Genomic DNA, 25210 nt, shown 5'->3' with positions numbered 1-25210 from the left:
GTTCGCAAGTCTTCAAAATCCGGCTTATGACGAGGAAATCGGAGCCTTCTTTCCTTTTCCTCAAAAACGCCCTTGGCTGTCAAGCTGCATGCAAACAGCTATAAAAGCAAAGACTCTCCAAAGACCCCCTTCGTCAGCGCACATGTCTGCTTTTCTTTTCCTTGTCGTCGTCTTGGTTACCACATACTGCTACATGAGAACTCGAACTAGACGTCGGTTACCTCTTCCACCTGGACCGAAGAAATTGCCATTCCTTGGAAACACGTTCAGTATGCCAACCTCATCAGAGTGGGAGGTCTTCGACAGATGGTGTAAAGAATATGGTATGCCTCTTCGTTTTGGGTTGTACCGCACCTCTAAAGCTGTTCTTCGTAGATACGGACATTATTCACCTCGATGTTGCAGGTACTTCAATCGTGGTCCTCAACACCGTCGAAGCTGCTACCGAGCTTCTCGATAATCGTTCGGCCATATATTCCAGCAGGTTTGCTTCAGTGCTTGCGTAATATATTTCACTGCGACTAAGCGCCTAACCGTAGACCACGAATGACAATGGTTAACGAGCTAATGGGCTGGGACTTTAGTTTCGGTTTGATGGAGTACGGTATGTGGTCTGTGGTCCATGTTGTGTCACTACCCGATTATGCTGACCCGAATCAAGGAAGCGAATGGTTAGTACTGCTTCTATGTCAGCTGTTACAGTCGGCAAATTGGCTTTCCCCAGGCGATCACAACGCCGACTCTTCCAGCAAGAGTTTAACCCGGTAGCCGTGGAACGGTATCATCAGTGCGAGCTTAAGGCAACGCATGAGCTGCTTAGGCGACTTCTAGATAACCCCAATAAGTTTATTGAACATATTCGACAGTGCGTCTTTTGAGTTTAAGTTTATCCAGGCCGAGGGACTAACTACGCCTTTGAAGCCTCGCGGGATCTACCATATTGTCTATTGCCTATGGGCTGGAAGTACTTCCGGAGAACGACCCGTACATTTTGGCCGCGGAAGCAGGTCTCTACTCGTTGGCCAAAGCGGCGGTGCCGGGCGCGTTTCTTGTTGATTCAATTCCCCTCCTCAAGTACATTCCAGGTTTGTCAAAACGCAGCTCGAGGAACGTCAGACTGATGAAGAGGAGTGAATCCTTTTTCAGACTGGTTCCCTGGTTCGCAGCGTATGATTCATTCACTTGCTGTACTCAAACTTATGGTCCCCAAGGTGCAACATTCAAGCGTAAGGCGAAGGAGTGGCGGCAATATTCGAAGACTATGAGAGAAATGCCTTTTGAGGCCGCCAAGCGGAGAATAGTTCGTCGATGCTTTTCTTCGGTGGAGGTGCTCTGATGTGAAATGGATGCAGGCAGAAGGTACGGCAGCTCCTTCTTATACTTCGTATAGCCTGGAGAAGCTCGATCACGAACGAGATGCGGCCTCTGAAGAATGTCGAATTCAATCAACAGCGGCAACCATGTATACTGGTAAGAGCAGTGTCTTGTCCCAAGGGACGACTTCTTGATTTATCTCCTCCACGACAGGTGGAACGGATTCGGTATGAAGACATACCGAGAATGTACTATATATATTTACTTTCTCATCCAGACAGTATCGGTTCTATGTACTTTCATCCTGGCAATGTTAGCCAATCCCGAAGCACAGAGGAGGGCACAGGAAGAAATTGATGTGGTCCTCGGTCCGGGAGAGCTCCCACGGTTTGTCGATGAGAATTCGCTGCCGTTTGTGAGTGCCGTGGTGAAGGAAGTTCTGAGGTGGAAGAATGTAACACCTATGGGTGCGTCATCCATATGTTGCCTGAGAAACGTAGATCTCATCTCACGAGGTAGGGATACCACATGCGCTCACTGCTGAGGATGTCTACCAAGGGTATAATATTCCCTCTGGTTCCACCGTCATCGCTAATATCTGGGCTATGCTTCATGATGAAGTATGTCTTACGCCACAGTCATTCAATGAGAAATTCACAGACGTCTTTTGGCTCAGACAACTTATCCCGAACCACATTCTTTCAGGCCAGAAAGATTTATGAAGGAGGGGAAATTGAATCCGGATATCAGAGACCCAGACACAGTACTTTTTGGTTTTGGTAGGAGGTAAGTACTCCGTAATTCTTTAACCCCTTCTCTGGTACCACATTAGCCATGTCCACAGGATATGCCCGGCCCGCTACATGGCCCATTCCTCAATCTGGATTGCTATAGTATCTATGCTTGCGGTTTTTGATATTACCAAGACAGTTGATGAGTTTGGCAACACCATAGAACCTACATATGCATACGCAAACGCCTTGGCTTGGTAAGTGTTTAAGCAAGATGAAGTGTTCACTAATGAAATGTGCACTAGTGTTCCGCTGCCCTTCAAGTGCTCTCTGAAGCCACGAAGTACAATTGCAGAGGCGTCAATTCGAGCAACGATAAATGGCGACGCCTGACGTGTGTAGACAATGCCAGGGTACCACACTTATAGCGTAGACCATAGAGCGATGATGTTGTACGAACGTAGTATCTTTTCCACTGTGAGTCTGTGACTTTGATAGTACCATCACTCCACTTGTGTGAAGGTTTATTTAGGTCCCTCATGAATCAGGTGTGGTTTCATTTACGGTTTCTTCCATGTTGCAAAAGGCCGACGGAGAGAGCAACGGAGAATTCTCCGTCCGGATACCTTTAGCAATCATTGACAAACAGTGCCACGTGTACTGCACACGTACCGGATGCATTCACATAAATTGTCCCTCCACACCACCATCGGACGTTACACGGACGATGGACTTCCTTCATTCGAATCTGGCTGCAATTCAGCATAAGCTGGCCTTTGTGGCAGTAGAGCCCATTAATTGGAAATTATACGTCCAGTCGTTCTCTTGGACCGTGACTCTCTGGGAGTGCTACCTGCTGTAGGCCTCGTCATTCTGTGTATCTTAGATATATTGACCTTGTCCTTAAAGCTTGCGTCAGTATCCCCTTTATTCGAAAAAGGAGCCACCTTCGGCCCTGGCCCCGCATCTAGGCGCGGACGTTTTCGAAAAGTCGCAAAAATATGGCAAAGAAAAGGCCCAAGTGGCATTATTCTCCAAGTTGTACAGCCAGGTCTTAGACTCGTTGTTGCTTCACTTTGGGTTCTATGCTTGGTGCTGGGATGCATCAGGGAGGATCTTGGCCAGGGTAGGATACGGTTCTGAGTATGAGGTATGTCTGTTGCCACTGAGACTAGTGTAGTATCTGACGACCCTTTCAGATCTTACAATCTATAGGATTCTCCTTCTTGCTTTATTTTGTATCATCGTTGCCTACACTCCCGCTCTCCATCTACTCTACTTTCGTCTTGGAAGAACGACACGGGTTCAACAAGACCACACCTGGCCTCTTTGTAGCGGACATGCTGAAATCATGGGCTGTCGGAATAGTGCTTGGATCACCCTTCCTCGCTGCATTCTTGTACATCTTTAAATGGGGTGGCGACCGTTTCGTCCCTTGGCTCATGGCCTTCATGTACGTATTTTGCAGGCATTTCACTAGTGCTTCTCGCTTACTTGTTCGCTTCATTTCCAAAGGTTGTCTTTCCAGATGATTATGGTTGTTCTCTATCCCACTGTGATCCAACCTCTCTTCAACAAACTCACTCCTCTCAAAGACGGCGAACTCCGTGCTCGTGTCGAGTCTTTAGCTGGAAAACTCAAGTTTCCACTGAAACATCTATATGAGATTGATGGCTCGAAGCGTAGTTCACATAGCAACGCGTACTTCTTCGGACTTCCTTGGGTAAGCTCTATTTCATCTTCCCTCTCCGTATTTAACACCCTTCCAGAGCAAGCATATCGTCATCTTTGATACCCTGATGGAACAGAGCTCACCGCCTGAGGTCGAAGCTGTCCTTGCGCACGAGCTCGGCCACTGGTACTACCTCCACCCTACCAAAATGATGATCGTATCCCAATTCCACATCTTCACCATCCTCGCTCTCTTCCCTGCTTTCCTCCATGCTCCGCCCCTCCTTCGATCCTTCGATTTTCCCAAGGCTGTAGCTGCCCAACCCCCCACAATTGTTGCGTTCTTGATCTTCCAGATGATTTTAACCCCGCTTGAGGCGGTGATCAGCATCGGGATGAACGCACTGAGTAGACGGTTTGAGTGGGAGGCAGACAGATTTGCGTGCGAGCTACAGGATAAGCTTGGGGAAGAGAGCATGAAGGACATGGGTGAGAGGCTGGGGAGGGCATTGATTACGCTTCATGTGAAGAATTTGTCGACGGTTTGGGTGGATTGGCTGTATTCGGCGTATCATCATTCTCATCCAACCTTGACTGAGAGGCTGAAGGGCTTGGAGATGTATCAAGCCAGTCGGGAGAAGAAGAAGGACTAGTGTAGAGATGTTCTGTAGCATTAATGCATTGGATATTTATCCATCTCTGCGAGGGCAAGCGACGTCGATTTATTTCCTTTCATCCGAAAAACTCGTGGAAAAAGTAATAACTTTGCTTGTTATTTTTAATAGATTGATTTCTTATCCGTAGTCTTCGTAAATTAGCGATACGTGTATCTCTGGGTCAGCCTAGGGCTAGGCCCGATACCAGCCAACCTGGCATTAAAATCACCTCAATAGGAACTACGCGACCTTAGGTCGTCAGGCTTGTTCGAGTCTAGCCTAGGTTTTCCGAGCCCAATCGGTGCACCGGCCCGACTTTCATAGGGAAGCAAATAAATAGCTACGCGGGTTGCCTTGCTACACCCACCATCATCATGCCAGCAGACGTAAAAAACAAAGTATGCTTAATGTATGTGGTATCCTTTACTCTCTGTATGTGCTCTGACGCCATCTTCCGTAGTGTCCACGACGGGTGGGGCATCGCGACGGTTCCAGGACTCGAAGGCAATGCCATCGAGGCCGGTACGACGACGAATATGGATACCATCGGCAAGGAACATAGCCAGAGGAAGCTTGCTGCTCATGGTATCGCTGTCGGGCTGAGCGAAGGCCTCATGGGCAACTCCGAAGTCGGGTAGGTACTCCGCCGTTCTCAGCAAGATCGCCCGTTGAAATGCATATAGGCACTTGAATATCGGAGCTGGCCGCATCGTATGGCAGGATATCGTGCGAATCGATGTTGCGATCAAGAAACGGGAATTCCATAAGAACAAGGTCATCCTTGAGAGCTTCAACAAGGCAAAGGAGGGCACGGGCAGATTGCACCTGCTTGGTCTGGTGCGTCGCGTCGTTCTGCTTCCTATGATTAGGCTAACAGGCGACATAGATCTCCGACGGAGGCGTTCATTCACACATCAATCATCTCTTTGCTCTCTTAGAGACGGCAAAGGAGGTCGGCGTGCCCCACACTTATGTCCATTTCTTCGGAGATGGTCGTGACACGGCTCCCCGTTCCGCGGCGGAGTACTGCCAACAGTTGCTCGACTTCATGAAGAAAGAGGAGTATGGAGAACTCGCTACCATTATAGGCAGATACTATGCCATGGACAGGGACAAGCGGTGGGACCGAATCAAGATCGCCATTGATGGCTTGGTCGGCGGCGCAGGCGAGACGGCTACCGTGTCGGGCGTAGACAATATCAAAGCAAACTATGAGAAGGACGTGACGGATGAGTTCTTGAAGCCCATCATCGTGAACGGAGACGCTGGCAGGATCAAGGACGGCGATTCCTTATTCTTCTTCAACTACCGGTCTGATAGGATGCGAGAAATTTCGTCTGTGTTTGGATTACCTGACAAGCCGATGGAAGTGACTGTTCCGAAGGATTTGGTGCGTACTCTTCCTCCTATATGCTGCACATTTCTTAGTCATTACATAGTCTATCACGACCATGTCCAGATACAACATCGAATTCCCTTTCCATGTGGCTTTCCCACCTCAAGGCATGGCCAATGTCCTAGCGGAGTGGCTATCGAAGCATGGCATCAAGCAAGCGCACATTGCAGAGACGGAAAAATACGCTCACGTCACATTCTTCTTCAATGGCGGTGTCGAGAAGCAATTCGAAAATGAAGAACGGCATATGATTCCCTCACCCAAAGTAGCCACGTACGATAAGCTTCCCAAGATGAGCGTACATGGCGTGGCCGAAAAAGTCGCGGAAGTTCTCAAGAAGGGTGAACACGAGTTCGTGATGTGCAACTTTGCGCCTCCTGATATGGTAAGTTGCGCCTTTGTTATCTGTCGAGTAAACAACTGAAGGACGACAGGTGGGCCATACCGGTGTGTATGATGCCGCCGTCGAAGCTATCGGGCACACCGACGAAGCCGTGGGTATCGTGTACAAGGCATGCCAGGAAGCTGGATATATTCTCCTCATTACCGCGGACCATGGAAACGCGGAGCAGATGAAGAACCTCGAAACAGGTGCTCCTCACACCGCGCATACGACGAACCCTGTACCGTTCATTATGACTGGAGACCCGGAGAAGTATAAATTTACAGAAGACAAAGAGGGTGAAGAAGAGGGTGCACTGTGTGATGTCGCTCCGACTGTCTTGGACCTTCTTGTGCGTATTCTTCCTTCTGTCCTTGATGTTATACTGATAGGGCTGTACGATATCAGGGTCTTGAGAAGCCTGAGGGTGAGCTATACTCTTTTGTTGTCAGGCCGCGGAACTGACGCAACTTTGAATTTTAGAAATGACAGGTCGCTCGCTTTTGGCTAAGGCTTGATGGGATGATGGAATAAAATGGGAGGATGTAAGTCTAGTTGTTGCTCTTTACAAGTAACCCATAATAACATTTATTTATCCAGTAGTGATGAAAAAATAATTGTACAAGCAGATATATTAGAGAGATACCGATATGTACATTGAAGATACACTAACGAGGACGAAATACAGATTTTACATTTGTCAATACCCTCGAATGAGATGGCGTTTATAGCCAACCATCATAATTCTGTAACGAATGGCGCATGTCGTTCAATTGAAACGAGAGTAGTACTTTTTGGACATTGAGGAGAGGGTGATATAAGTGATAAGTGTAAGTTGCCATCCTACACCTAGTTGAAGATGATGAAACCAAGAGTAGAACAGATGGCCAATGCGAAGATGTTGAACGACACGCCAGTTGTTCCTGCACCATTACCACCACCGAGACCGCTAAGACCAGTGGTCTGGCTACTCGCCGCAGAACTGCTGCTGGGAGTCAAGGATGCGTCGTTGACCCCAGTGGCAGTTGCAATGGCGCTGCGAGTAGTGCTGGCGGGATTACAATATCACTTATTATTATGTAGCGACCTCAACGGCGAGAGTAACATACCTAGATGTGGTGCCGGCCTGGACGTTCGTCGTGAATCCTAAACCGCTGCTGCTGTGCGAGAGTATGGCACTGGAAACCGCCGCTTTAGTCGTACCAGAAGCGAAGCCAGTCCCAAAGGCGCTTGAGATCAAGCTCGAGGTGCCACCTCCGCTTGATAAATCGCTGCAAGCAGGGGATCCAGTGCTATCACGGTAGCATAGATCGCCAGTAGCTATGACGCATGTCAAATCCCATTTTTAAAGCAGAACTTAGAAAGAAGACTTACGACAGCAGAAGTCTTCGCCAGAGCAGAGCGTGTATCCCACGTAGTCACACTCCTGGTTGTCGTTGGCCACACAGGTCTGGCCGTTAGGACAACACCCGAGCAGGCCTCCCCATGTGCCACAGTATTCGCTGAAAAAATAACGCTCTCATTAGAACAAGTGACTCGGGTTGTACGAAGATGGGTTTTGCCTACCCGATTGGGCAACAGCCGCTTCCTGAAGAAAGTTGTATTAAGAAACGGTACAGATGAAGAAAAACGGGAGACGCACCATCACTGCAAGGGAGGTATCCAGTGTCACAGGTACCGGCTTGACGGACTACGAGGCCATCTGTTGACCTGGGGAAAGGAGAACGTAGGAGAGCCGGAATGGTGCCATCATCTCTTGCTACTATCTCCCGAGCGACTATTTTTCTCGGGAGAGGACCAGAAGCCAAGGCTGGAAGGACAGTGAAACCAAGAACAACTGCAGCCTGGAGGGTGTTGAACATGTTTTCGTAAAGGAAGAGGGAATGCGGACGGATGTGGGCCACCGTCCGTTATATAGCATGGAAGTTTGGCGGACAGGCCCCTGGATAAAAATCTGTGCTTGGCGTCTACTACCGTGCCCGTGATACACTTGAGAAAGGTACGCATTTTGGTGATGAGAGTGCCAATTTGACTTCGGTCCTGGATAGCATAGCGTACGAGAAAAAAGCGCCTTTCCGCTACCTGAGGCAGATGACTGAGGTAAAAAAAAAAGATGAATGAACCTCTTCTCTTAAGTGAAGTGTAGACGAGTGGGTGAATTTCACGTCGAAGATCATTATTGTTTAGAATTATTTCCAGCGTGTATCAGGTTCCCAAATTCCAAATGACAAGAATCGTTTGACGACACGCTGCCGCCTGCAAAAGGTGGCAAAATAATTGGGAAGGTGGCATCCTGGTGACAGTGATAGCGATCTATTACGTTGTTTTTCATATCGCATGACAAGTTCACAGCCATCGCAACTACTTATCTTTGAATGCAGCACCTCACACAGCGTCAGGTTAGACTGACAGGCGATGGTAGCTTTGAGTATCGAGACGGTACTAGGAGAGAAGCAAACATTCTTGATCGGTCCACGATGAACGAGAGAAAACGCCCCTATCAGTTTCAAAGTGGCCCCTGATACGTTTGACGCGTCGTTGCTAGAGCTGCTGTAGTCCCTAGGCGTAAAAAAGTACACAGCATATATATAATTTATGAAGATGCGAACTTTGCTCACAATTTAAAATGGCAATGATCTTCCAGGATTTTCCGCAGCATCCCCAACAGTCCCGAACCCAACTTAAAAGTGAGGCGATGCAAATTCAAATCCCCGCCGGCACCGATTAACATCTCAGGAACGGAAGACAGGATCACGAAGTGTTAGAGAGAAGAATCAGCGGGAGAACCAGAGGCTCCACCAAGCGAAGACCTAAGTGAAGCTCCTGTAATATGTAGCTGTGCTGGGACGCGAATTTTACCTGTGATCAATGCAAATTCATTTGGGTTAATGAAATTGTTATATTCAATTGAGTAGGAATCCAACGCACATGATGGAACAAAGTTAGAATGCAGAGGAAGCAGGAAAAGTCGATAATTCCACGGTTCTTCGAAGTTCGAGTTAAAGACAAGATGGTAGCATCGCCCGACGAAGCTAAGCTTTGTCGCTGTTCGCTCCTGCAAGTAGATTGAATTGGATCTGAAAAGTTACGGTCCCAGTAGTAGAAGAAGCTCGCGCATGGGAATTTCACCGCCATAAAACACTTTCTTCGGGACCAAGTTGCGGCGTCAAAACCTTTTGTGCGAAATACACAGCAAAAATCCCGAACTTATTGTGACCTAGAAGACCAGTGGTTATTCGCAAACTCGATGCAATATCAAAAAAGGACAAACAAGATATTCTTCATACCGATCACCATGACGTTCACGTTATGATTATTGAAAAGTCTCCATAGCTGGGGGAAAATCCGGGGACCAAGAGGTCGCGGAGTATCGCAATTCACGGAAGATTTTCCCTAGTCCATGGATTCGATAAGGACGTGATATCCCAGGGTATTGAACAAGTGAACGGCATATTATGAGATCGAGCCGCCCCGACAGGCTAAACTCCTCGAGCGCAGCATACTTGTTGCACCAAAATGACTCATTCGGAAGACACGTGGGTAGCGAATGGCTCGAGTCATAACGATAAGCTGTCAACTTCCCTTCCGCTTCTAGACCAACCCTTCATCTTCACAAATGGCTCCAGCGAACTTCTGCTTCCCCATTCCACCGGTGTTGCAGAGCGAGCGCGTCAAGCTAGTACCCTTTGACGTAAGTTTTCAAAGAACTGGCAGAGATGTGGTTATTGATTTTGTCGCCAAGCTCGCTGTTCATACGAGACTACTGGTCACAGCATGCTCTGATGAAAGCCTCTATGATTTCGTTCCCTTTGGTCCGTTCAAGAGGGAAGAAGAATTCATCACTTCGTTCTGGAACAAGAGGATGAAAGACAACACCGGAATGACCATGTTCGCGGTGTACGACAGAACTAAGCCTGTGGAGTCGGCGTATGCAGGAGTCATCGGTTATCTGAACTCGTCAACCGAAGATCTAGTCACGGAAATCGGTTTCGTGATTATCGCTCCGGCGCTCCAGAAGACGCATGTAACGTCCAACGCCGTCGGAATCCTCATGAAATACGCATTAGATATGCCAGAGGACGGTGGTCTTGGCCTGCGTCGAGTAGTTTGGCAAGCCAGCGCAGCCAACATTGCCAGTGTCAGGACGGCAAAAAGGATGGGGTTTCAGCAAGAGGGGATACTAAGGTGGCATAAAGCATGGCCTACATCCAAATCCCGTGGTGCGAACGGAACCCGCGTGAGAAAAGGGGATCCTGAGGAGGAGCTATTTCCGTTGGGACGAGATACTGCCATTTTGAGTATTTGTTGGGATGATTGGGAAGGTGGGGTGCGAGCACATGTTGAGGCGACAATGGCGCGAACAAAATAAATCGCTGTTCCTATCTAAAAAAAATCTCTAGTAGCTTGGAGAAATGCATAATAAACACCTACTAGTACCAATGCAGTATCAAAATGTCTTATTCGGACCAATTGGATGCTACTGAGATGAGAATCTGAAGACATAAATTACTTGGTATCCAGCGCCGCTCGCAAGTTATTTGTACTTCCTGAGTTCCCTAAGGCGCTCAGGCGTTCAAGCTAGGTTCCAAGACAACCCCAGTACAACTTCCTTCTATTCATGCACAGCCCGGCAAGTTCCGCACCACGAGCACGTGCCACTGAATGCCAGTGGGCGATTTGGCGAAATTCACGGACTCGCAGCTTCGACACGTTGAATGGTCAAGTCCATTCCGACCCTAGTATTCCCCACGAGGTTTCGCTGCGCGGCCATTCTAGTCTGACGATTTCGGTCCCCTTGTTCATGCTTCGGCCATCTAACAGCGCTCGCGGGTACAGCAACGTCAGAAACCCGGCCTTTCCCCCCCGAAATCCAGATATCCCTGCTTCAATTGATAGGCATTTTCCTGAAATATCCTGGATATTTCTGATGTCGGTATATTATGTGCTATTATTTCCGTGTCGGCTTCCATGGATCACAATATAATGCCCGCACTGTATCCTTACAGTGCATGACTGCATCTGATCGAGTTGCCTGTCTTGTTTATATAGGCCGGTACCACTAAAATGAGTTGTCCAAGGACGATTGGCTCATACCACCTTTTTGTAGCAGCCGGATATACATGCATCAATTAAACCTGAATTTACCCTATAGATTCGCAGCAGCCGTCATCTGGACTAATGGACTTATCTTCATGGCGCTCTCCCAGCATTTAAAGATACCGGATGGTCGAGTTTTGCACCTCCCTACTCCTCCCATCATCCTCTCACCACAGCATGTCCCACATCACTCAATCACTCATGCTCACATCTGCCGACGGTACCAAGATTTATGCGGACGCATCAGGAGATTCCACCAAACCTGCAATTGTATTCATACACGGAGTTTCGCTTAGCTCTGTCGTATGGAATGACATATTTTGTGATACCAAATGGACCGACCTATTCTATCTGGTTAGAATTCTGTCCGTTTTCTTTCTGCTGTACTGACTATTTGCGGACAGGTGAGATATGATACTCGCGGTCATGGTCGAAGCGGAATGCCCACTTCTCCATCTGCGTGGGAATCTCAGCGTCTTGCGGAAGATTTCGATGCCGTTGTAGAAGGCTTCAATTTAAGAAGACCTTTTGTATTGGGATGGTACGTCCATACGATATCCAGTTCTAACAGTCCCTCACCCCACCACAGGAGCCTAGGAGGTCTGTGTGCTTCGGTTCTCGTCGCGAAGCCGCTTGAAACTAATACGAATCTAGCCACACACATCGTAGACATCCTTGCGCTTCACCCCGGAAAGGAAAAATACCTCTCTGGAGCTATTCATCTCACAGGAGTGCCCTTCATGGGTCCTGGAATCGGCCAGGCCGGAACACAGTTCGCACTCGGTTGCCTGCCCTCCCTAAATCAGACAAATGATGTGGAAAAATTCCAAGATGCATCTCGGAGATTCGTCAACGGGTGCTCCAAACACGCTTCATTCGAACTCAAATCACTCTGTTTGGGAAATTTTGTCACTCAGCCGCGAGCTGTAACCAAATTTGTATTCACCCGTGAGCAAGATGCAACCGAATTCTTCAGAGCTGGGGAGAACGGGTTTTTACCGCTGCTAGCGATAGCCTGTACAGACGACTTGATAGTGAATGGGAGGTCGGCTGCTAGTGCCTTGGGCTCTTGGAAGAATCTCAAGGTAGTCGATATTGAAGGAGCTGACCATATGCCCTGGTTATCACATTCGGAAGCGATGCGAGGCTTAATCGCCGACTGGGTGAAAGGGGTTCTGGATTCCTAATTACTCATTCATCGGAACTTTTCAGGACTTTTCGTATAGGATTTATTTAAATACCGCCTGTAGATCTGTATTGTTTCTTGTGTATTGTCTATGTATTCTTGTCTGTACTCGCATGTTACATTCCGCGGCCCGGACTTCAGGACTTGATTTTATTTGGATATATTATTTCCTAATGGCCTCGAATCCTCTTTCGTACCACCATCACCGCCTCCGTGAAGCATCGTTCCTCCTGCAGGCTTCACCCCCTCCGTTTATTTTCATTAATGACCCAATTTCACCCCGTTCTACTGCTCAAGCTCTTCTTGGCGCGCTCTCACTCCCTACCAGCACCACCACATCTATGCACCATGTTCATGTCAACGCCGTAACATGTTTTTCTGCCAGATTATTGTTCGACGCGATTCTAAATGGACTCGCACGATGGATGCCTTCTTGGGAAGAGGGGTGCACCAACTGGTCAGGACCCAACGATACCGGGCATTATAATGAATCGTTAGACGCGTTTTTGCGCGGCCTAAAGACGCTCTATTCGTTCTTGCACCATAGCAATAGCAATCTATCTCAAGTGACGCGATTTGTAATCGTGGTTGAGCGTGCGGAACGTCTCAAGGATCGATTACCGGACCTCGTTGTTCCTTTGACGCGTCTTGCAGAAATGGTAAGGTAATGTCCATTTTCAGGAGGATACAGGCGGCTAATTTCTTCAGGCACGTATTGATCTGGCAATTATCTTCATCTCTTCCAGACGGTGGGACGATATGCGGCCTTCTTTTGGAGCTTCTCCGGATCCCTACTTTGTGGACATCGCTATTCCTACCAAAGAAGGTGATCTTATCTCTCATTTCAATGAGTACACCTGATGTAAACCTTACCTAGCTTGTGTTGCATACCTTTGCTCCATGTTTCAGTCTTGTCAGACTCAACCAAACCTGCCTCTCAATCCCTATCACCCAGCCCTTGAAGGCATGTACACGTCTTTCGCATCAATCCTATGCGACACATGTTTCCCGTTCACCAACGATCCTGATGAACTTGCATATGCCGCCGCTGCGCGGTGGCCGGGTTTCATCCAACCCATACTGGACAATCATGCAATCGAACAGGGAAAAGGCAATAGCAACCTCACCGAACGGGATGATAATGAGCACTTATTTACCGACGATGCGATGCTTGTCGACGATGTCCACGGTTTTGTCACACCTTCGGAAGAAGTCCGCATGCGTCTAAATCGTTACTTTAAACCCAGTATCACTGCTGCGCTGGAACAGCTATATCCCCGTTCTAGCAATGCGCAAGACTGGGCAGGTGCTAATAAGCCTTCTCCTGAGGCACTGGGGACCATATTTCCCATTCATCGAGCAGATCACCCGACTGAACCACGAGTCGATGCTGCCGTTAAAGAGAAGCTTGCAGAACCATATCGGAATTTGACGAGAATGGCCAAGTTTATTCTCATCTCCTCGTTCCTGGCCTCGATGAATCCGGCTAAGTCAGACCTGAGGATGTTTGGCAGGGGTCTGGACGAGAAGAAACGCAAACGTCGACGGATCACCAAGGCACCTTCTGCGAAGACCAAAAGCGGCCCTATCAAGGTTACCATTTCTCGCCCTTTGCTTAGATGTAACTGATTGTCTTGCAGATTCCTCAGCATTTCCTTGGGCCAGCAGCGTTCACCCTTGACCGCATGTTAGCCATCTTGGGCGCGTTGCTCGAAGAGAACGACAACGACGACGATTTCAGACCTTTCAAGATTGACTTCTCGATTCCTGGAGAGTACACTGATATGGAAGTTAGCAGGGTCGGTGTATGCGCTACTGTGAGTTTCGAGGGTCGTCCTGATGAATGTGCTTGCCGATTCTGACGCCAATTGTGTCCGTAGATCGTGGATCTGACATCGTCAAAGTTGCTCCATCGAACTTCGCCGGCCGAAAAGTTGGATGGACCCCCGATGTTCAAATCCGGGGTTTCATACGATGTAGTGTTAGGATTAGCTAAAGAGTTGGACGTACCGCTGCAGGACCTGCTATGGGATCCTTTGTGATCCATCTAGGACGCAACCATCTGTCTTCGGTGAGATCCGTACCCTATTCAAAGATGTCGCTTCTCATTTCAGTGTGCCTTTTGTCAGATTTGTATTTTATTCCACGGTTTTATCAGAATCATCTGATGTCTTTGTAGCGATATCTACTGTCCTCATTGCCTAAACTCTTAAGAAGTGAGGCAAAGACATCGATAAGGTCGTGCTACCACCCAGAGAAGTTGAAACTGTAAGTTCTGTTCTCGTGGACTGCCAGGGTAGCCGTGCCGTAGTGCTTCTCGAGAATAGAATCGATCGCCGGTGCTGCAGCCTATTTCGACAATACGTTCCAATTTTTAAGTCCGCCACGGTCTTTATGGCAGGCACGTGGATCATCTAGGGCCATCTTCGTGGCAGAGCGTTGCTATCCCCGGCCTCGTGAGATGTTCCTTCGAAAACTTTAAGTAAAGAAAAACATTTTACGCTAGATTCTGACACTTGTCGTCGGTCTGGGGGATCGATTCTCGATTGTGGAGTTTCCGCCCTTTCATTGCACTCGCTGACCGGTGTTTCAAGTAAACCGACCTTTTTGGTGCGTTACACACGAGTCCTCCGTGTACGTTTCGCTGATCAGCAGAAACGGGTTACATAAATATACCAAGAAAGCGGCGTCCCGGTTTGTTTCCCAACCACATCGACTCCTTGGCCGAGTGACCCGGATACAACTACACCATAACGTTGTATCCCTTGAATCATTCCAACCATTTTCACCCGAGTCTCGTGCTGCTCAGCGGTTGTCATAATTAGAAAGTCCGCCGAAAAGTCCTATTAGGATCCACGATTCCATGTCTAATTATTAAGGGCTGACTCGTACACTTTCCTCGGACGTTCTACGATTTCCTTCGCTGTGCGATCCAAGCTACACGATTTACTTCAACGTTTCTTTCGGTCCTCGGCGTAGAACGCTTTTGTGTCAATGTCTTTCTCGTTCAACCACGCTGTATCTACCTCGGCACTACAGAAATCAGTAGAACCACGTTCAGTGATAACTCTTGTTCTCATTGAGAATTCCCGGGCTTTAGAACGGTTGTGGCCAGATCTCCGGGATCATTATCTTCGCTCTGCCCTCAGCAAGCTCGAAGCCAGGTATCCGGGAGTTCCGGTATGTTTTGATGTTTCATCTTGTGTCTGCCTCAGTTCTGATCATATCCTGACTAGCATATATCCTACGTTCTGGAAACACTAGTTCCCGGTGACCAGTTCACGGGACCTGGAGTTGCCCGGCAATGCGATAGTCTAGACACTTGTCTAGAGGACCTACAATTCAATTATAGTCCTTTAAATGTTCTCTCAAGTTCAGATATCTGGCGCGCAATTGAGGTAAGTATACTGTATCGCTGCTACCCGTTTACGGCAGATGTGAAAACTGTCATACATATAGTTTCTGTGTTCGGCAAGTATACAAGGGCCGTCGACTGTTCGTAATATCCTCGTCATCGCTGCTTCTTCACCGGTGGAAGGCACAAATGCCAAGCAGCACACGTCAACTGTCCCATTTTACAATTCGTGGTTCGGCCTCGCGCAGAGGCTCACGGAGGTACTTTTTTTATCCTCGATGATCAAGCCCGTCGACGTTTACACCATCATCCATCTATCTAGACCAACATCCAATGGCACATGATATTAAACGCAACCCAAGACATGCGTAGACTGAACATGCTGTTTGATGAAACGGTCAGGGTTTCATTATCGCATCTGGAATGCATTTAACCGTGGATCGTTTCCACCAACAGACAATGCTGCAAAGAAACGTCGAGGAGCCCTTGTGGCTTCCTGCAGAATCGGACCGTTTCCTCGTCCGCTTCTCTAGTAAACCCCAGGTCATTACACCAAGTCTCTTTGCCCAAGGTCGGTGACAATTGTCATTCCATTCCTAGAGCTGACTAGACAACATTTTTGGTCGATGTCTTCCAGAATCCTTCAAAAATGTACGTAAAAACCGCCAGCTTCCCTCTCGTGTTCTCTCTTACCTGAAGTGCAGCCCCCTTCAACGTCTTATCACGCACTCGACTCTTCATTCCCTGATGACCATCCGGATAGCTGCTCCCCTCCTCATCTCCCACCCGAGCCATCAGCTGAGGCCCCGAGTCTGGTTGCTCAGTTGCAGCAGGTGCATGGATTGACGAAGAAAAAGGTTTACGGCACCAAACCTGTTCGAAAGCCGTTTTTTCGGGATGAGCGAGTCACCGAGACGAGTCGAAGGTCAACATTACTTGCCAGGTCAGTCCCCGTCGACATGGACATGACAAGAGCTCCTGGAGGACGCGTTGTCTCCCACTCTGTGATTGACCGTAGCGCTCGTGTTCGACACACAAGTTCTGCAGGAGGCCGTATGCATGGGTACCATCAACCGGCACCGCACTGGTCGCCTATGCCCATGGCGTCACCGATTCCGTCTAATCTCCCGTCAGTTGGCTCGTCATCCGCAGCGCCCACGAACCTGGATTCATATATCTCATCTCCATTCGATGCATCCCCTCCGTCTAACGTTAGTAACACCCCATGGGCACCATTCTCGGGCACATCTCCGCCTTCTTCTCACCTCCCCGGCAGCACTCCCGCGTTCGCACCGCTGCCAACATTGCCCTTCAATCACACTCCTGGCTCTCCCGACAATTCCCCACCGCCGTACCTACGCGATCGAGCCGTACCGGAGATATCACCTTCTGGGGTCTTGTTTGACCCCCCGAGCTTCTACGACCATGGACTGGGAACACAATCGTCCAATCATGAATGTGTATTCCCTGGCCATGGTTCGGGGATTCTTTCGTCAGCAGCGTCGCCATCTCAACCCAATTCTGATGCTCGTTTGGCATCGCAATCGGGGCATTCATCCACCGAGTCCGTTTGTTCACCTACGGAGCAAATTTCATCGTACAACACGAACGGATGGAGTCAGGCGTCATATGGACCTACGGACTCCGTATACGGTTCACCTAATTCATCCGGTACTAGCTCACTGAAAGGCTGGGCTGGCTGATTGCAACGGTCTACCTGTTGCTACTCTCTTTTTTGATGTACATACTCGTTGCCACAATGTACCATTTCTGTGTGTTGTTGCGAGGAAGACACACTACTCATGTTGTTAGCCACATATTGTACACTGATATTGTTTATGCCGCCGCTTCGCTCTGTCATGTAGCTTATTTCTTTTAGGGATTTTTAGGTACTATTATTACTGTTGTGTGTCGAATTAATTTATGCTTATAATTCTAGAGGTGCAGTCCTCAGAAAGGTAATATTGGGGGCCTGACGGGTCAATACGTCCTAATGTTTTACTCAACATCGTCTGTGACGCCTTTCAGCGTTGTTATTAACGTCTCGACCTTGAGGATGCCAAGGTCAATAGTGTCTGCCTTTAAGATAAACTTCAAACTTTGATGCAGTTACTTCGAAGTCGTGCTCGGTAACTTCATCCAATATACTGTGCTACATAGTACGTTTCATTTTTTGCCAACCTTGGTGCGGCGGCCAGTTCCTGACAACGCAATGAGAAGAACGAGTTGAGTTTCACCATTATCGCAACGATAACGATGACTTCTTTCTTCACATATCCAAGGTTTTGTTTGAATTGTTGCATGGAATAAGATAAGCAGAGCCAGAAAATAGTCTTTACGAAAGAATTCGAAGGCGACACATGGCTGTTACCAACCTCCGTGAGAAAATAAAACGGAGTTTCAATTTACTTATTTAAACGAGATGCTGACGTGTTCCTTTTTCACTTTCACCGACGACGACGACGCCATTGTGGACAGGACTGACAACGACGTCTTCGTCTCCGCCGGTATCAGTTTTATCTTCCTGCTTTTCCTTACTGTAATCACATAGTCTTCTACTTATTGTCTTTTTCACGGTTTGCCCCAGCGTTCGTGATTCTTCAGCTCCTCCAGTGACCACGTTACCATGAGTCGACCTTTCAGAGGCCGTTCTGATAGAGGTCGTGGCGTCAATGACAGAGGCCGCGGCGGTCGTAGTGGTGGAGACGATTTTGGAGGTCAGGTCGAGGAGGATTCAGTGGCTCCGTCATCTATAAGGAAAACGTTTCGGCGCGGATTCCTGAATGCTTGACGCCTGAAAAGCAAAACAAGCTCGTCGATTCCCTTCGAAAAGTGCCAGCAAAGCCAGAGCGTCCAACACGTCCAGGCTTTGGTACCTTGGGCAAGCCTACCATTTCGCGTGCTAATTTCTTTCCACTAGAACTACCCAAGGGCCCTCTGTATGACTACGAGATCAAGATTGAGCCTACGACCTTTCTGAACAAGCGCAAAGACCGTATTTTCCAGTTGCTTGAGGCCAACCCTCAGGTTCGTGCTCACCTAGGCGTTGTTGCTCATGATAGAAGTGCACGCCTCGTGTCTGCTGTGAAGCTGCCAAATTTGCACGTAGCAGTACCGTTCTTTGAAGAGGGCCAGAATGGCCCCCCGACTGGTGCTATCACATACCTGATTTCCATCGTCTTTAAGCGCGAGCTAAACCTCGATGAACTCTCCAAGTGCGTTTCTTGTAATTTTTGTTTCACTGGGCTTATGTGTATTCTCCTTAGGTACCTCAACGCTGACAAGGAATATCGAGATTACGATCCATTGCCCATTATTTCGGCCGTAAATTTGGTACTGCAGCAGAATGCTATGCGCACAGGTGTGCGTATTGGACAGAACAAGTACTTCTTTCCACCCCCACCTGGTGAGCGCAAAATCCTGGGACCCGGCGTTGAGGCGTGGAGAGGGTTTTTCATATCTGTTCGGTCGACTTATCAGCAACTGATGGTTAACATGTGAGTACCACACAGAAGAAACACGAACAAAAGTTGACGCACCCCATAGCAATGTCTGTATGGCCCCGTTCGTCGAGCCAGGTAATCTTGCAGATGTTCTTGTGTCGTTCAACCGGAATTCTTCAGGTGGAATGCCAACACTTCCCAAGGAGCTAGCCAGAAGCATCAAAGTCGTCACTAACCATCTTGGTCATAAACATCGGTACAAGCTCTGGGAGATTGGCCGCAAATCTGCTCGGAATACTACTTTTCCTTGCGAAGAATTTGGAAAAAAGAACATGTCAGTCGAGGAATTCTTCAAGAGAAGTGCGTACGACCATCCTCAGAGTCCACTTATGAGAGACTCACATACCCTCGTACAGAATATAACATTACTTTGCGTCATGGAGCTGACCTCCCAGTGGTCAATGTCGGGAGTATCAAGAAACCAACATGGCTACCCGCGGAATTGTGTACGATCGAAGCTGGGAATCCGTACCGAGGACGGCTAGGCGAACAAAAGGTTGCACAGATGATTCGATACGCGTGTAACCCACCATGCGCTCACGCGGAGTTGATCGTCGGGGAGGGGTTCAAAAACTTATCCCTTTCACCTCCTAGGTCGCCCGTCGATGGATTTGGCATTTCCATCGACCAGGAAATGCCTGGGATTCCGACTCGCGTGCTTCCCCCTCCATCGGTGTCGTATCGCGTTGGAAGACCGAGGGTAGACAATGCTTCATGGAATATCCTTGACGTCAAGTTTCACCGCGGTGCGACTGTCAACGAATTCTGGGTACTCCCGATACGCGAGCGAACGCAGAACAGATATCCGCCCCCGGATCAGATACAGCCACTGATCATAGCGTTTTCGAGGAAGCTGCAATCGGCTGGGATGAATGTTCCAGGAGGGATGCCGCGATTGTTGAGGGAGCTACCGGCGCTAGCTCCTGTGCACGAGGACCCGGGGGGGGGGTCAAGTCATTGAATAATATTAGATCGTATCTGCGACACGAGATGCAAACTGCAGGTTCCAGGCCGAGTTTTGTGTTGGTGTTGTTAATGCATAGGGATGATTTCATTTATCCTGGTGTCAAAGTGGGTATTTCTTTTGTATCTGGGAAGGGCCCTTGCTGATAGATAGTACTAGCGGATCGGAGACTCTGAGCTGGGATTACAGACGGTTACGATGCAGCTCGAGAAGGCCATGAGAGGAGACAAACAGGACCAGTACCTCTCGAATATCGCGTTGAAGGTGAATACGAAGCTTGGCGGGATCAATCACAAGGTATCTATTGTTTTCAAAGAGTGTTTGAATGCGACGTACTGATAGGGTATGTTCAGTTGGACGATCAAGCGATGAAGTGGCTGCGCAAGAAGAAGGCGATGATGGTCGGGATCGATGTCACCCACCCTACTCCGGGGACAAGATTTGGCACTCCGTCGATCGCGGCGGTCGTGGCGAGTGTGGATGATGATTTTGTCCAATTCCCGGCGAGCATGAGGATCCAGAGGCCTGAGGCAAATAAACATTCGAAGGAGGTTGGTTCTATTTCTGTTAGTTTCTCCGCGGCTGCTTATGATTCCATTTAGGTCGTCGAGGAGCTACAGCATATGATGCTTGAGCGTCTATTAGTTTACGAGAAGAAGAACAAGGCGTTGCCGGAGAGGATTCTCGTGTTCCGGGATGGTGTCTCCGAGGTAAGTGACACGGGCAATTCATTGCGACGGTCTCGGTGACATTGCTGTTTTAAGGCCAGTATGATATTATCATTCGAGACGAGGTCTCACAAATCAAGGAGGTTGCGAAGAGACTGAATACCAAGGACAGGAAGGCGTACAGACCGCTTGTATCTGTCATGATATACCGGAAGCGACACCATGCTAGGTAGGCTGCGCTCGTCTGTCCTTGACTCGTAGCTCAATTGCTCTTAGACCCTACCCTACAAATGGTCCAGATGCAGATAAGAACGGCGACACAAAACCTGGGACGGTAATTGACAAGGGCATTACTGGAGTGTGAGTTGTCTGTCTTTTTCTTCCCATGCATCACTCTTAAACAGTCTTGTGTACAGATTTGACTACGATTTCTATCTCCAAGCGCACGCTGGTATCAAAGGCAAGGCCAAGCCAACACATTATGTTGTCATCTACGACGAGAATAGTCTTGATGTGGATGATATCCAGAAGGGGACGAACGACGCTAGTTATCTATATGCACGTGCGACGAAAGCCGTTAGTCTCATCCCGCCGGCGTACTATGCGGATCTGGCGTGCGAAAGGGGGAGATGCTATTTGAATGATTTCTTGAAGGATGATGGGTCGACTGTTTCTGGGTCGCCCAGTCGGGATGAGGAGGCGGCAAGAGTGTTTAATGCTGCTCGCAAGGCTTGGGGCAACGGGGTAAGTGTGTGTTTGTTATGTAGTATCGCGGCTGACTCCTTTTCAGCTCCATGAGAATATCAAGGACAGTATGTTTTATATCTAGAGTCAAATATTTAGAAGGAAGGGAGACGTTGGGTGTGTGTGCTTTTGTGCTCTCTTCGGTCTTGCAGTTGTTTTGGTGATGTCGTGTTATAATGCTATATAGCCAAGAAATGGCTTTGGATCGTAACTCGGCGGGACAAACTCTGACTGAGAGAAGAGCGGCAAGCGTGAAGGTACTGAGGCCGACCAATTACGACAACCCTTGATGCATTTTTCGCCCATCGCCGTAGTCATCTTGAGAGACTCGCAACCTACGCTCAGTAAGAAAATGGACGTTACAAAGACAGTGCTAGGCCCAGCATTGCTACCGAGCATTAAGTTTACGAGCCAGAACTTGAAAGTTATCTACTTGAGTCTGGGATGATTTTAAATATCCTCAACAGCTTCGTACTCTGCCAAAGGTTTGTCTTTATCCAAGGAATTGGGGATAACCACAAGGACGGGACCAACCAAAAAATTGAAAACGCGGGCATTCGAAGGATATCATAGGTTTATACATTAGGGTAGATTGTCTATCAAGACTGCCATCTGACGGTTATTATACCACCAGAAGTGATACCAGTTCCACACAGACTGAGTAGGATCCCACGGCCCGACATACTCGCCGATAATGGCAAGTTCCTGAGAGTTGAACTTATACAAGCGCGAGACGTGACTACTACAAATTCGATCACGCCATTTGAACGTGAAAGAGAGCGTCTTAGAGAACAGCTCGATAACGTCCTCTCGACCTGAATAATATGCTCGCCATTCGGGACTCCGAAACCGTATCTGAATCCTGCTCATCACCTCTCCCAAGTGATTCATACAAGCCAGAATCTCACATGCGTCGTCCCAGAGCATTGAAAAACGTCGAGGAAGTCCTTCCATGATGATAAGTCGATAGGGAGATAACGTGCAAAACCGCTTGGTGAGGTGAAGCAGAATCTCGAACCCACAGCAGCCTCGGAGCTCTGCAATCAGGAGCTCCTCACTGTCCCACAAGAGGTCCTCAAAACGGGTTTCAATGATTTGACAAGCTCTCATATAATCCACCTGAGCGGCGCGTATGTGATGCTCGGCGCTTGCGATATCTTTATGTGAAGACTCCGACTCTGAGTGCGACTCGGAGATATTCAACCCTCGGTTAAGAAACAGATACGTCTCCGTCCACATTGCAGAGATGGCCCTATAGAATTCTACAGCCGTATCTCGGATAGGAGTAAGAATGCTGGAGATGGCCGTGTGTCGAAGTGCGGCTGCGAGGGACGTTTGCGTGATCAAGCACATAAGGTTTGAGTGGAACGATTCCACGTCATTGAGGAGGGTGCATATTGCATTAGCTAGGACTGTTATCTCGTTCTGGTCCTATATGAGCTACGTTAATACAGTATCATAGATGTAACGAAAGGATACCTTTGAGGCATGCTTCATTATGTCCAAAAAACCCTTGTCCTGGATACCCTGATGAACCACCAGTGTCAGTCACGAATGAGTATTTCATGGAACAATGCTTTAACGCACCTTGAATCGAGGATTGAGTCCAGATACAGACATGGTTGTTGTTGGCTGACAGAAAGCCGCTCCTTTTCAAAGATGAATGTCTCCCGTTTGTCTCATGCTGTCTCACAGAAGCACACGTTGGAAGGGGTGCATAGTGTCCGGACTAGGAAGAAATGAAGTAGAGTGTCACTGAGAGGATGCTTTGAAAGAAACTCGGCAACTCTGCCTGATGTGGTCTTCGTCCTAGGAATCGGGAATCCTGTCTAACCGCAAAGCTATGTCATGAATTGACCGTAACGCCAGTCGACATGGTTGTAGAAAACGGACTGTTCGTCTGGGTAAGTTGTGATGACTAGTAAATTCACCGAAGAAATTATATACGAATAATATTGCGGTTTGTACACTGCGTGCTACATTGTCTGTTAAGACTGTGATCTATGGTCATTCTAACACCACCAACAATACCAGGTCCACACGGACTTATTGGGATCCCACGGCCCCACATACTCGTCCACGATGTGAAATTCCTGAGAGTTGTACGCGTACAAACACCAGTGGAAGCTTTGAATCAAATTCTGCCGGCTTGATGTGTAATTGACAGTCTGGCTGAATAGTTTGATAACATCCTCTCGACCTGTATAATACGCTCGCCATTCGGGACTTCGAAGTCGAATCTGAATCCTGCTCATCACCTCTCCCAAGTGATTCATACAAGCCAGAATCTCGCTTGCGTCGTCCCAGAGCATTGAAAAACGCCGAGGAAGTCCTTCCATGATGATAAGTCGATAGGAAGATAAAGTGCAAAACCGCTTGGTGAGGTGAAGTAGAATCTCGAACCCACAGCAGCCTCGGAGCTCTGCAATCAGAAGCTCCTCACTGTCCCACAAAAGGTCCTCAAAACGGGTTTCAATGATTTGACAGGCTCTCAGATAATCCACCTGAGCCGCGCGTATATGATGCTCGGCGTTTGCGATATCTTTATGCGAAGGCTCTGAGCGCAATATTTGCAATCCTTGCTTAAGAAATTGATACACCTCCTTCCACATAGCGGAGATGGTGTCGGAGAATTCTACAGCAACGTCTCGAATAGGAGTAATATGTTGGAAATAGCCAAGCGTCGAAAAACGGCTGCGACGGACGTTTGTGTGATCAAGCACATGAGGTTTAAGCGGAAGGCTTCCACGTCGTTGAGGAGGGTGTTTAAGGCATTAGCTAGGACTGTTATCTCATTCTGGTCCTATATGAGCTTTGTCAACAAATATTGTAGTGTCGTATAGCTGCGAAAGGATACCTGTGAGGCCTGCCTCATTATAGCCAAAATGTCCTCATCCTGAATACTCTGACGCACCATCACGTAAGTTCCTGATGAGTCTTTCATGAAGCAATGAACGCACTTTGAACCGAGGATTAAGTCCAGATGCAGACATGGTTGCTTTGAATCAAAGCAGGATCGCGGTTAAATATAGCGTCAGAAAAACAGCCAATCAGTCCTTCACTTCCAGGACCTTATTCATAAAAGAGCGGGCTAGGCTTGGGGAAGGAAGTGCTGCAATGTCTCGGTAGCCTGAGACCCGGGGCGGGCATCCATTTTCAAGCACCGATTTAACTTCTATAGGGAGCATTCCGCAATCTCCGCCTCAAACTTTAGCACTTTCGAGGCCGTTGCTTCCCTCGCAAAGTCCATAGGACCTCTGATATGGTTTAGATGTGATCTAATAATGCATATGCTTCACATCCTGATAATTTCGGGCGAGCCGATGGGAACAGAAACATCGGCCGGCAATCAAGTCACTGGCAGCCGAGTCAGCCGCCGCCCCGGATATACCGGCTTGCCAGGCTATGCTTCGTACTTATCATCATCGTTAGAATACAACGGGTGGCATTCTGTACTCCGTCCGAACTCAATCTTCCTTTAACCCACCTACCATACCACATATACCATCTCAAAAATCTAGTACAGAATCGTGCACGTTGTCG

At 48.3% G+C, this 25210-nt stretch overlaps 11 protein-coding genes across 11 annotated transcripts; 8 read left to right on the top strand and 3 right to left on the bottom strand.

Moving 5' to 3' along the window:
- Nucleotides 1-193: 193 nt before the first annotated feature.
- Nucleotides 194-2438, top strand: EV420DRAFT_1273587 (cytochrome P450; the record flags this gene model as incomplete). The annotated part of the gene is made up of 13 exons (XM_060467772.1): nt 194-323; nt 376-484; nt 540-611; nt 725-865; nt 922-1085; nt 1147-1158; nt 1212-1300; nt 1353-1481; nt 1592-1781; nt 1834-1934; nt 1991-2100; nt 2159-2302; nt 2351-2438. 13 exons carry the CDS (start codon nt 194-196, stop codon nt 2436-2438), a joined length of 1479 nt encoding a protein of 492 aa, XP_060328321.1.
- Nucleotides 2439-2772: 334 nt separating this feature from the next.
- Nucleotides 2773-4369, top strand: EV420DRAFT_1621623 (peptidase family M48-domain-containing protein; the record flags this gene model as incomplete). Its single annotated transcript, XM_060475717.1, has 5 exons — nt 2773-2903; nt 2955-3195; nt 3245-3498; nt 3561-3768; nt 3815-4369. 5 exons carry the CDS (start codon nt 2773-2775, stop codon nt 4367-4369), a joined length of 1389 nt encoding a protein of 462 aa, XP_060328320.1.
- A 354-nt stretch (nt 4370-4723) lies between these two features.
- EV420DRAFT_1311441 (cofactor-independent phosphoglycerate mutase) lies at nt 4724-6855 on the top strand. Its single transcript, XM_060468574.1, has 8 exons — nt 4724-4781; nt 4833-5006; nt 5056-5209; nt 5259-5762; nt 5812-6153; nt 6203-6502; nt 6559-6577; nt 6634-6855. The coding sequence occupies exons 1-8, from the start codon at nt 4747-4749 to the stop codon at nt 6666-6668; spliced, it is 1563 nt and encodes a 520-aa protein (XP_060328319.1). The 5' UTR covers nt 4724-4746; the 3' UTR covers nt 6669-6855.
- EV420DRAFT_633987 (uncharacterized protein) lies at nt 6831-8430 on the bottom strand. The gene is made up of 5 exons (XM_060482881.1): nt 7793-8430; nt 7717-7738; nt 7525-7652; nt 7260-7470; nt 6831-7198 (listed from the first exon to the last, which is right to left on the bottom strand). Exons 1-5 carry the CDS (start codon nt 8010-8012, stop codon nt 7000-7002), a joined length of 780 nt encoding a protein of 259 aa, XP_060328318.1. The 5' UTR covers nt 8013-8430; the 3' UTR covers nt 6831-6999.
- A 1185-nt stretch (nt 8431-9615) lies between these two features.
- Nucleotides 9616-10644, top strand: EV420DRAFT_633795 (acyl-CoA N-acyltransferase). Its single transcript, XM_060482880.1, has 2 exons — nt 9616-9841; nt 9893-10644. Exons 1-2 carry the CDS (start codon nt 9767-9769, stop codon nt 10517-10519), a joined length of 702 nt encoding a protein of 233 aa, XP_060328317.1. The 5' UTR covers nt 9616-9766; the 3' UTR covers nt 10520-10644.
- A 780-nt stretch (nt 10645-11424) lies between these two features.
- On the top strand, nt 11425-12434 carry EV420DRAFT_1645509 (Alpha/Beta hydrolase protein; the record flags this gene model as incomplete). The annotated part of the gene is made up of 3 exons (XM_060477789.1): nt 11425-11601; nt 11652-11788; nt 11837-12434. The coding sequence occupies 3 exons, from the start codon at nt 11425-11427 to the stop codon at nt 12432-12434; spliced, it is 912 nt and encodes a 303-aa protein (XP_060328316.1).
- A 163-nt stretch (nt 12435-12597) lies between these two features.
- Nucleotides 12598-14792, top strand: EV420DRAFT_1557853 (origin recognition complex subunit 5 C-terminus-domain-containing protein). The gene is made up of 6 exons (XM_060473706.1): nt 12598-13092; nt 13142-13259; nt 13311-14026; nt 14074-14250; nt 14314-14504; nt 14563-14792. Exons 1-5 carry the CDS (start codon nt 12607-12609, stop codon nt 14473-14475), a joined length of 1659 nt encoding a protein of 552 aa, XP_060328315.1. The 5' UTR covers nt 12598-12606; the 3' UTR covers nt 14476-14504; nt 14563-14792.
- A 381-nt stretch (nt 14793-15173) lies between these two features.
- EV420DRAFT_633621 (uncharacterized protein) lies at nt 15174-17769 on the top strand. Its single transcript, XM_060482879.1, has 7 exons — nt 15174-15613; nt 15670-15831; nt 15893-16048; nt 16111-16185; nt 16245-16359; nt 16426-16439; nt 16493-17769. Exons 1-7 carry the CDS (start codon nt 15428-15430, stop codon nt 17489-17491), a joined length of 1707 nt encoding a protein of 568 aa, XP_060328314.1. The 5' UTR covers nt 15174-15427; the 3' UTR covers nt 17492-17769.
- Nucleotides 17770-18414: 645 nt separating this feature from the next.
- Nucleotides 18415-21878, top strand: EV420DRAFT_1766050 (argonaute-like protein; the record flags this gene model as incomplete). The annotated part of the gene is made up of 13 exons (XM_060480861.1): nt 18415-18525; nt 18591-19003; nt 19055-19285; nt 19335-19591; nt 19648-20239; nt 20302-20362; nt 20415-20552; nt 20609-20806; nt 20858-20965; nt 21025-21152; nt 21200-21283; nt 21340-21667; nt 21714-21878. 13 exons carry the CDS (start codon nt 18415-18417, stop codon nt 21750-21752), a joined length of 2688 nt encoding a protein of 895 aa, XP_060328313.1. The 3' UTR covers nt 21753-21878.
- Nucleotides 21879-21994: 116 nt separating this feature from the next.
- Nucleotides 21995-23578, bottom strand: EV420DRAFT_1749774 (uncharacterized protein). The gene is made up of 3 exons (XM_060480299.1): nt 23255-23578; nt 23147-23194; nt 21995-23098 (listed from the first exon to the last, which is right to left on the bottom strand). Exons 1-3 carry the CDS (start codon nt 23285-23287, stop codon nt 22250-22252), a joined length of 930 nt encoding a protein of 309 aa, XP_060328312.1. The 5' UTR covers nt 23288-23578; the 3' UTR covers nt 21995-22249.
- EV420DRAFT_1766048 (uncharacterized protein) lies at nt 23568-24808 on the bottom strand. Its single transcript, XM_060480860.1, has 4 exons — nt 24628-24808; nt 24525-24572; nt 24391-24470; nt 23568-24361 (listed from the first exon to the last, which is right to left on the bottom strand). The coding sequence occupies exons 1-4, from the start codon at nt 24658-24660 to the stop codon at nt 23680-23682; spliced, it is 843 nt and encodes a 280-aa protein (XP_060328311.1). The 5' UTR covers nt 24661-24808; the 3' UTR covers nt 23568-23679.
- Nucleotides 24809-25210: the final 402 nt, after the last annotated feature.

The sequence above is a fragment of the Desarmillaria tabescens genome (genome assembly GCF_030435595.1).
Source record: "Desarmillaria tabescens strain CCBAS 213 chromosome Unknown EV420scaffold_29, whole genome shotgun sequence".
In the NCBI taxonomy this organism is placed as follows: Eukaryota; Fungi; Basidiomycota; class Agaricomycetes; order Agaricales; family Physalacriaceae; genus Desarmillaria; species Desarmillaria tabescens.
The sequence above is the reverse complement of the archived record's forward strand: the minus strand, read 5'-3'. Positions and strand labels throughout refer to the sequence as shown.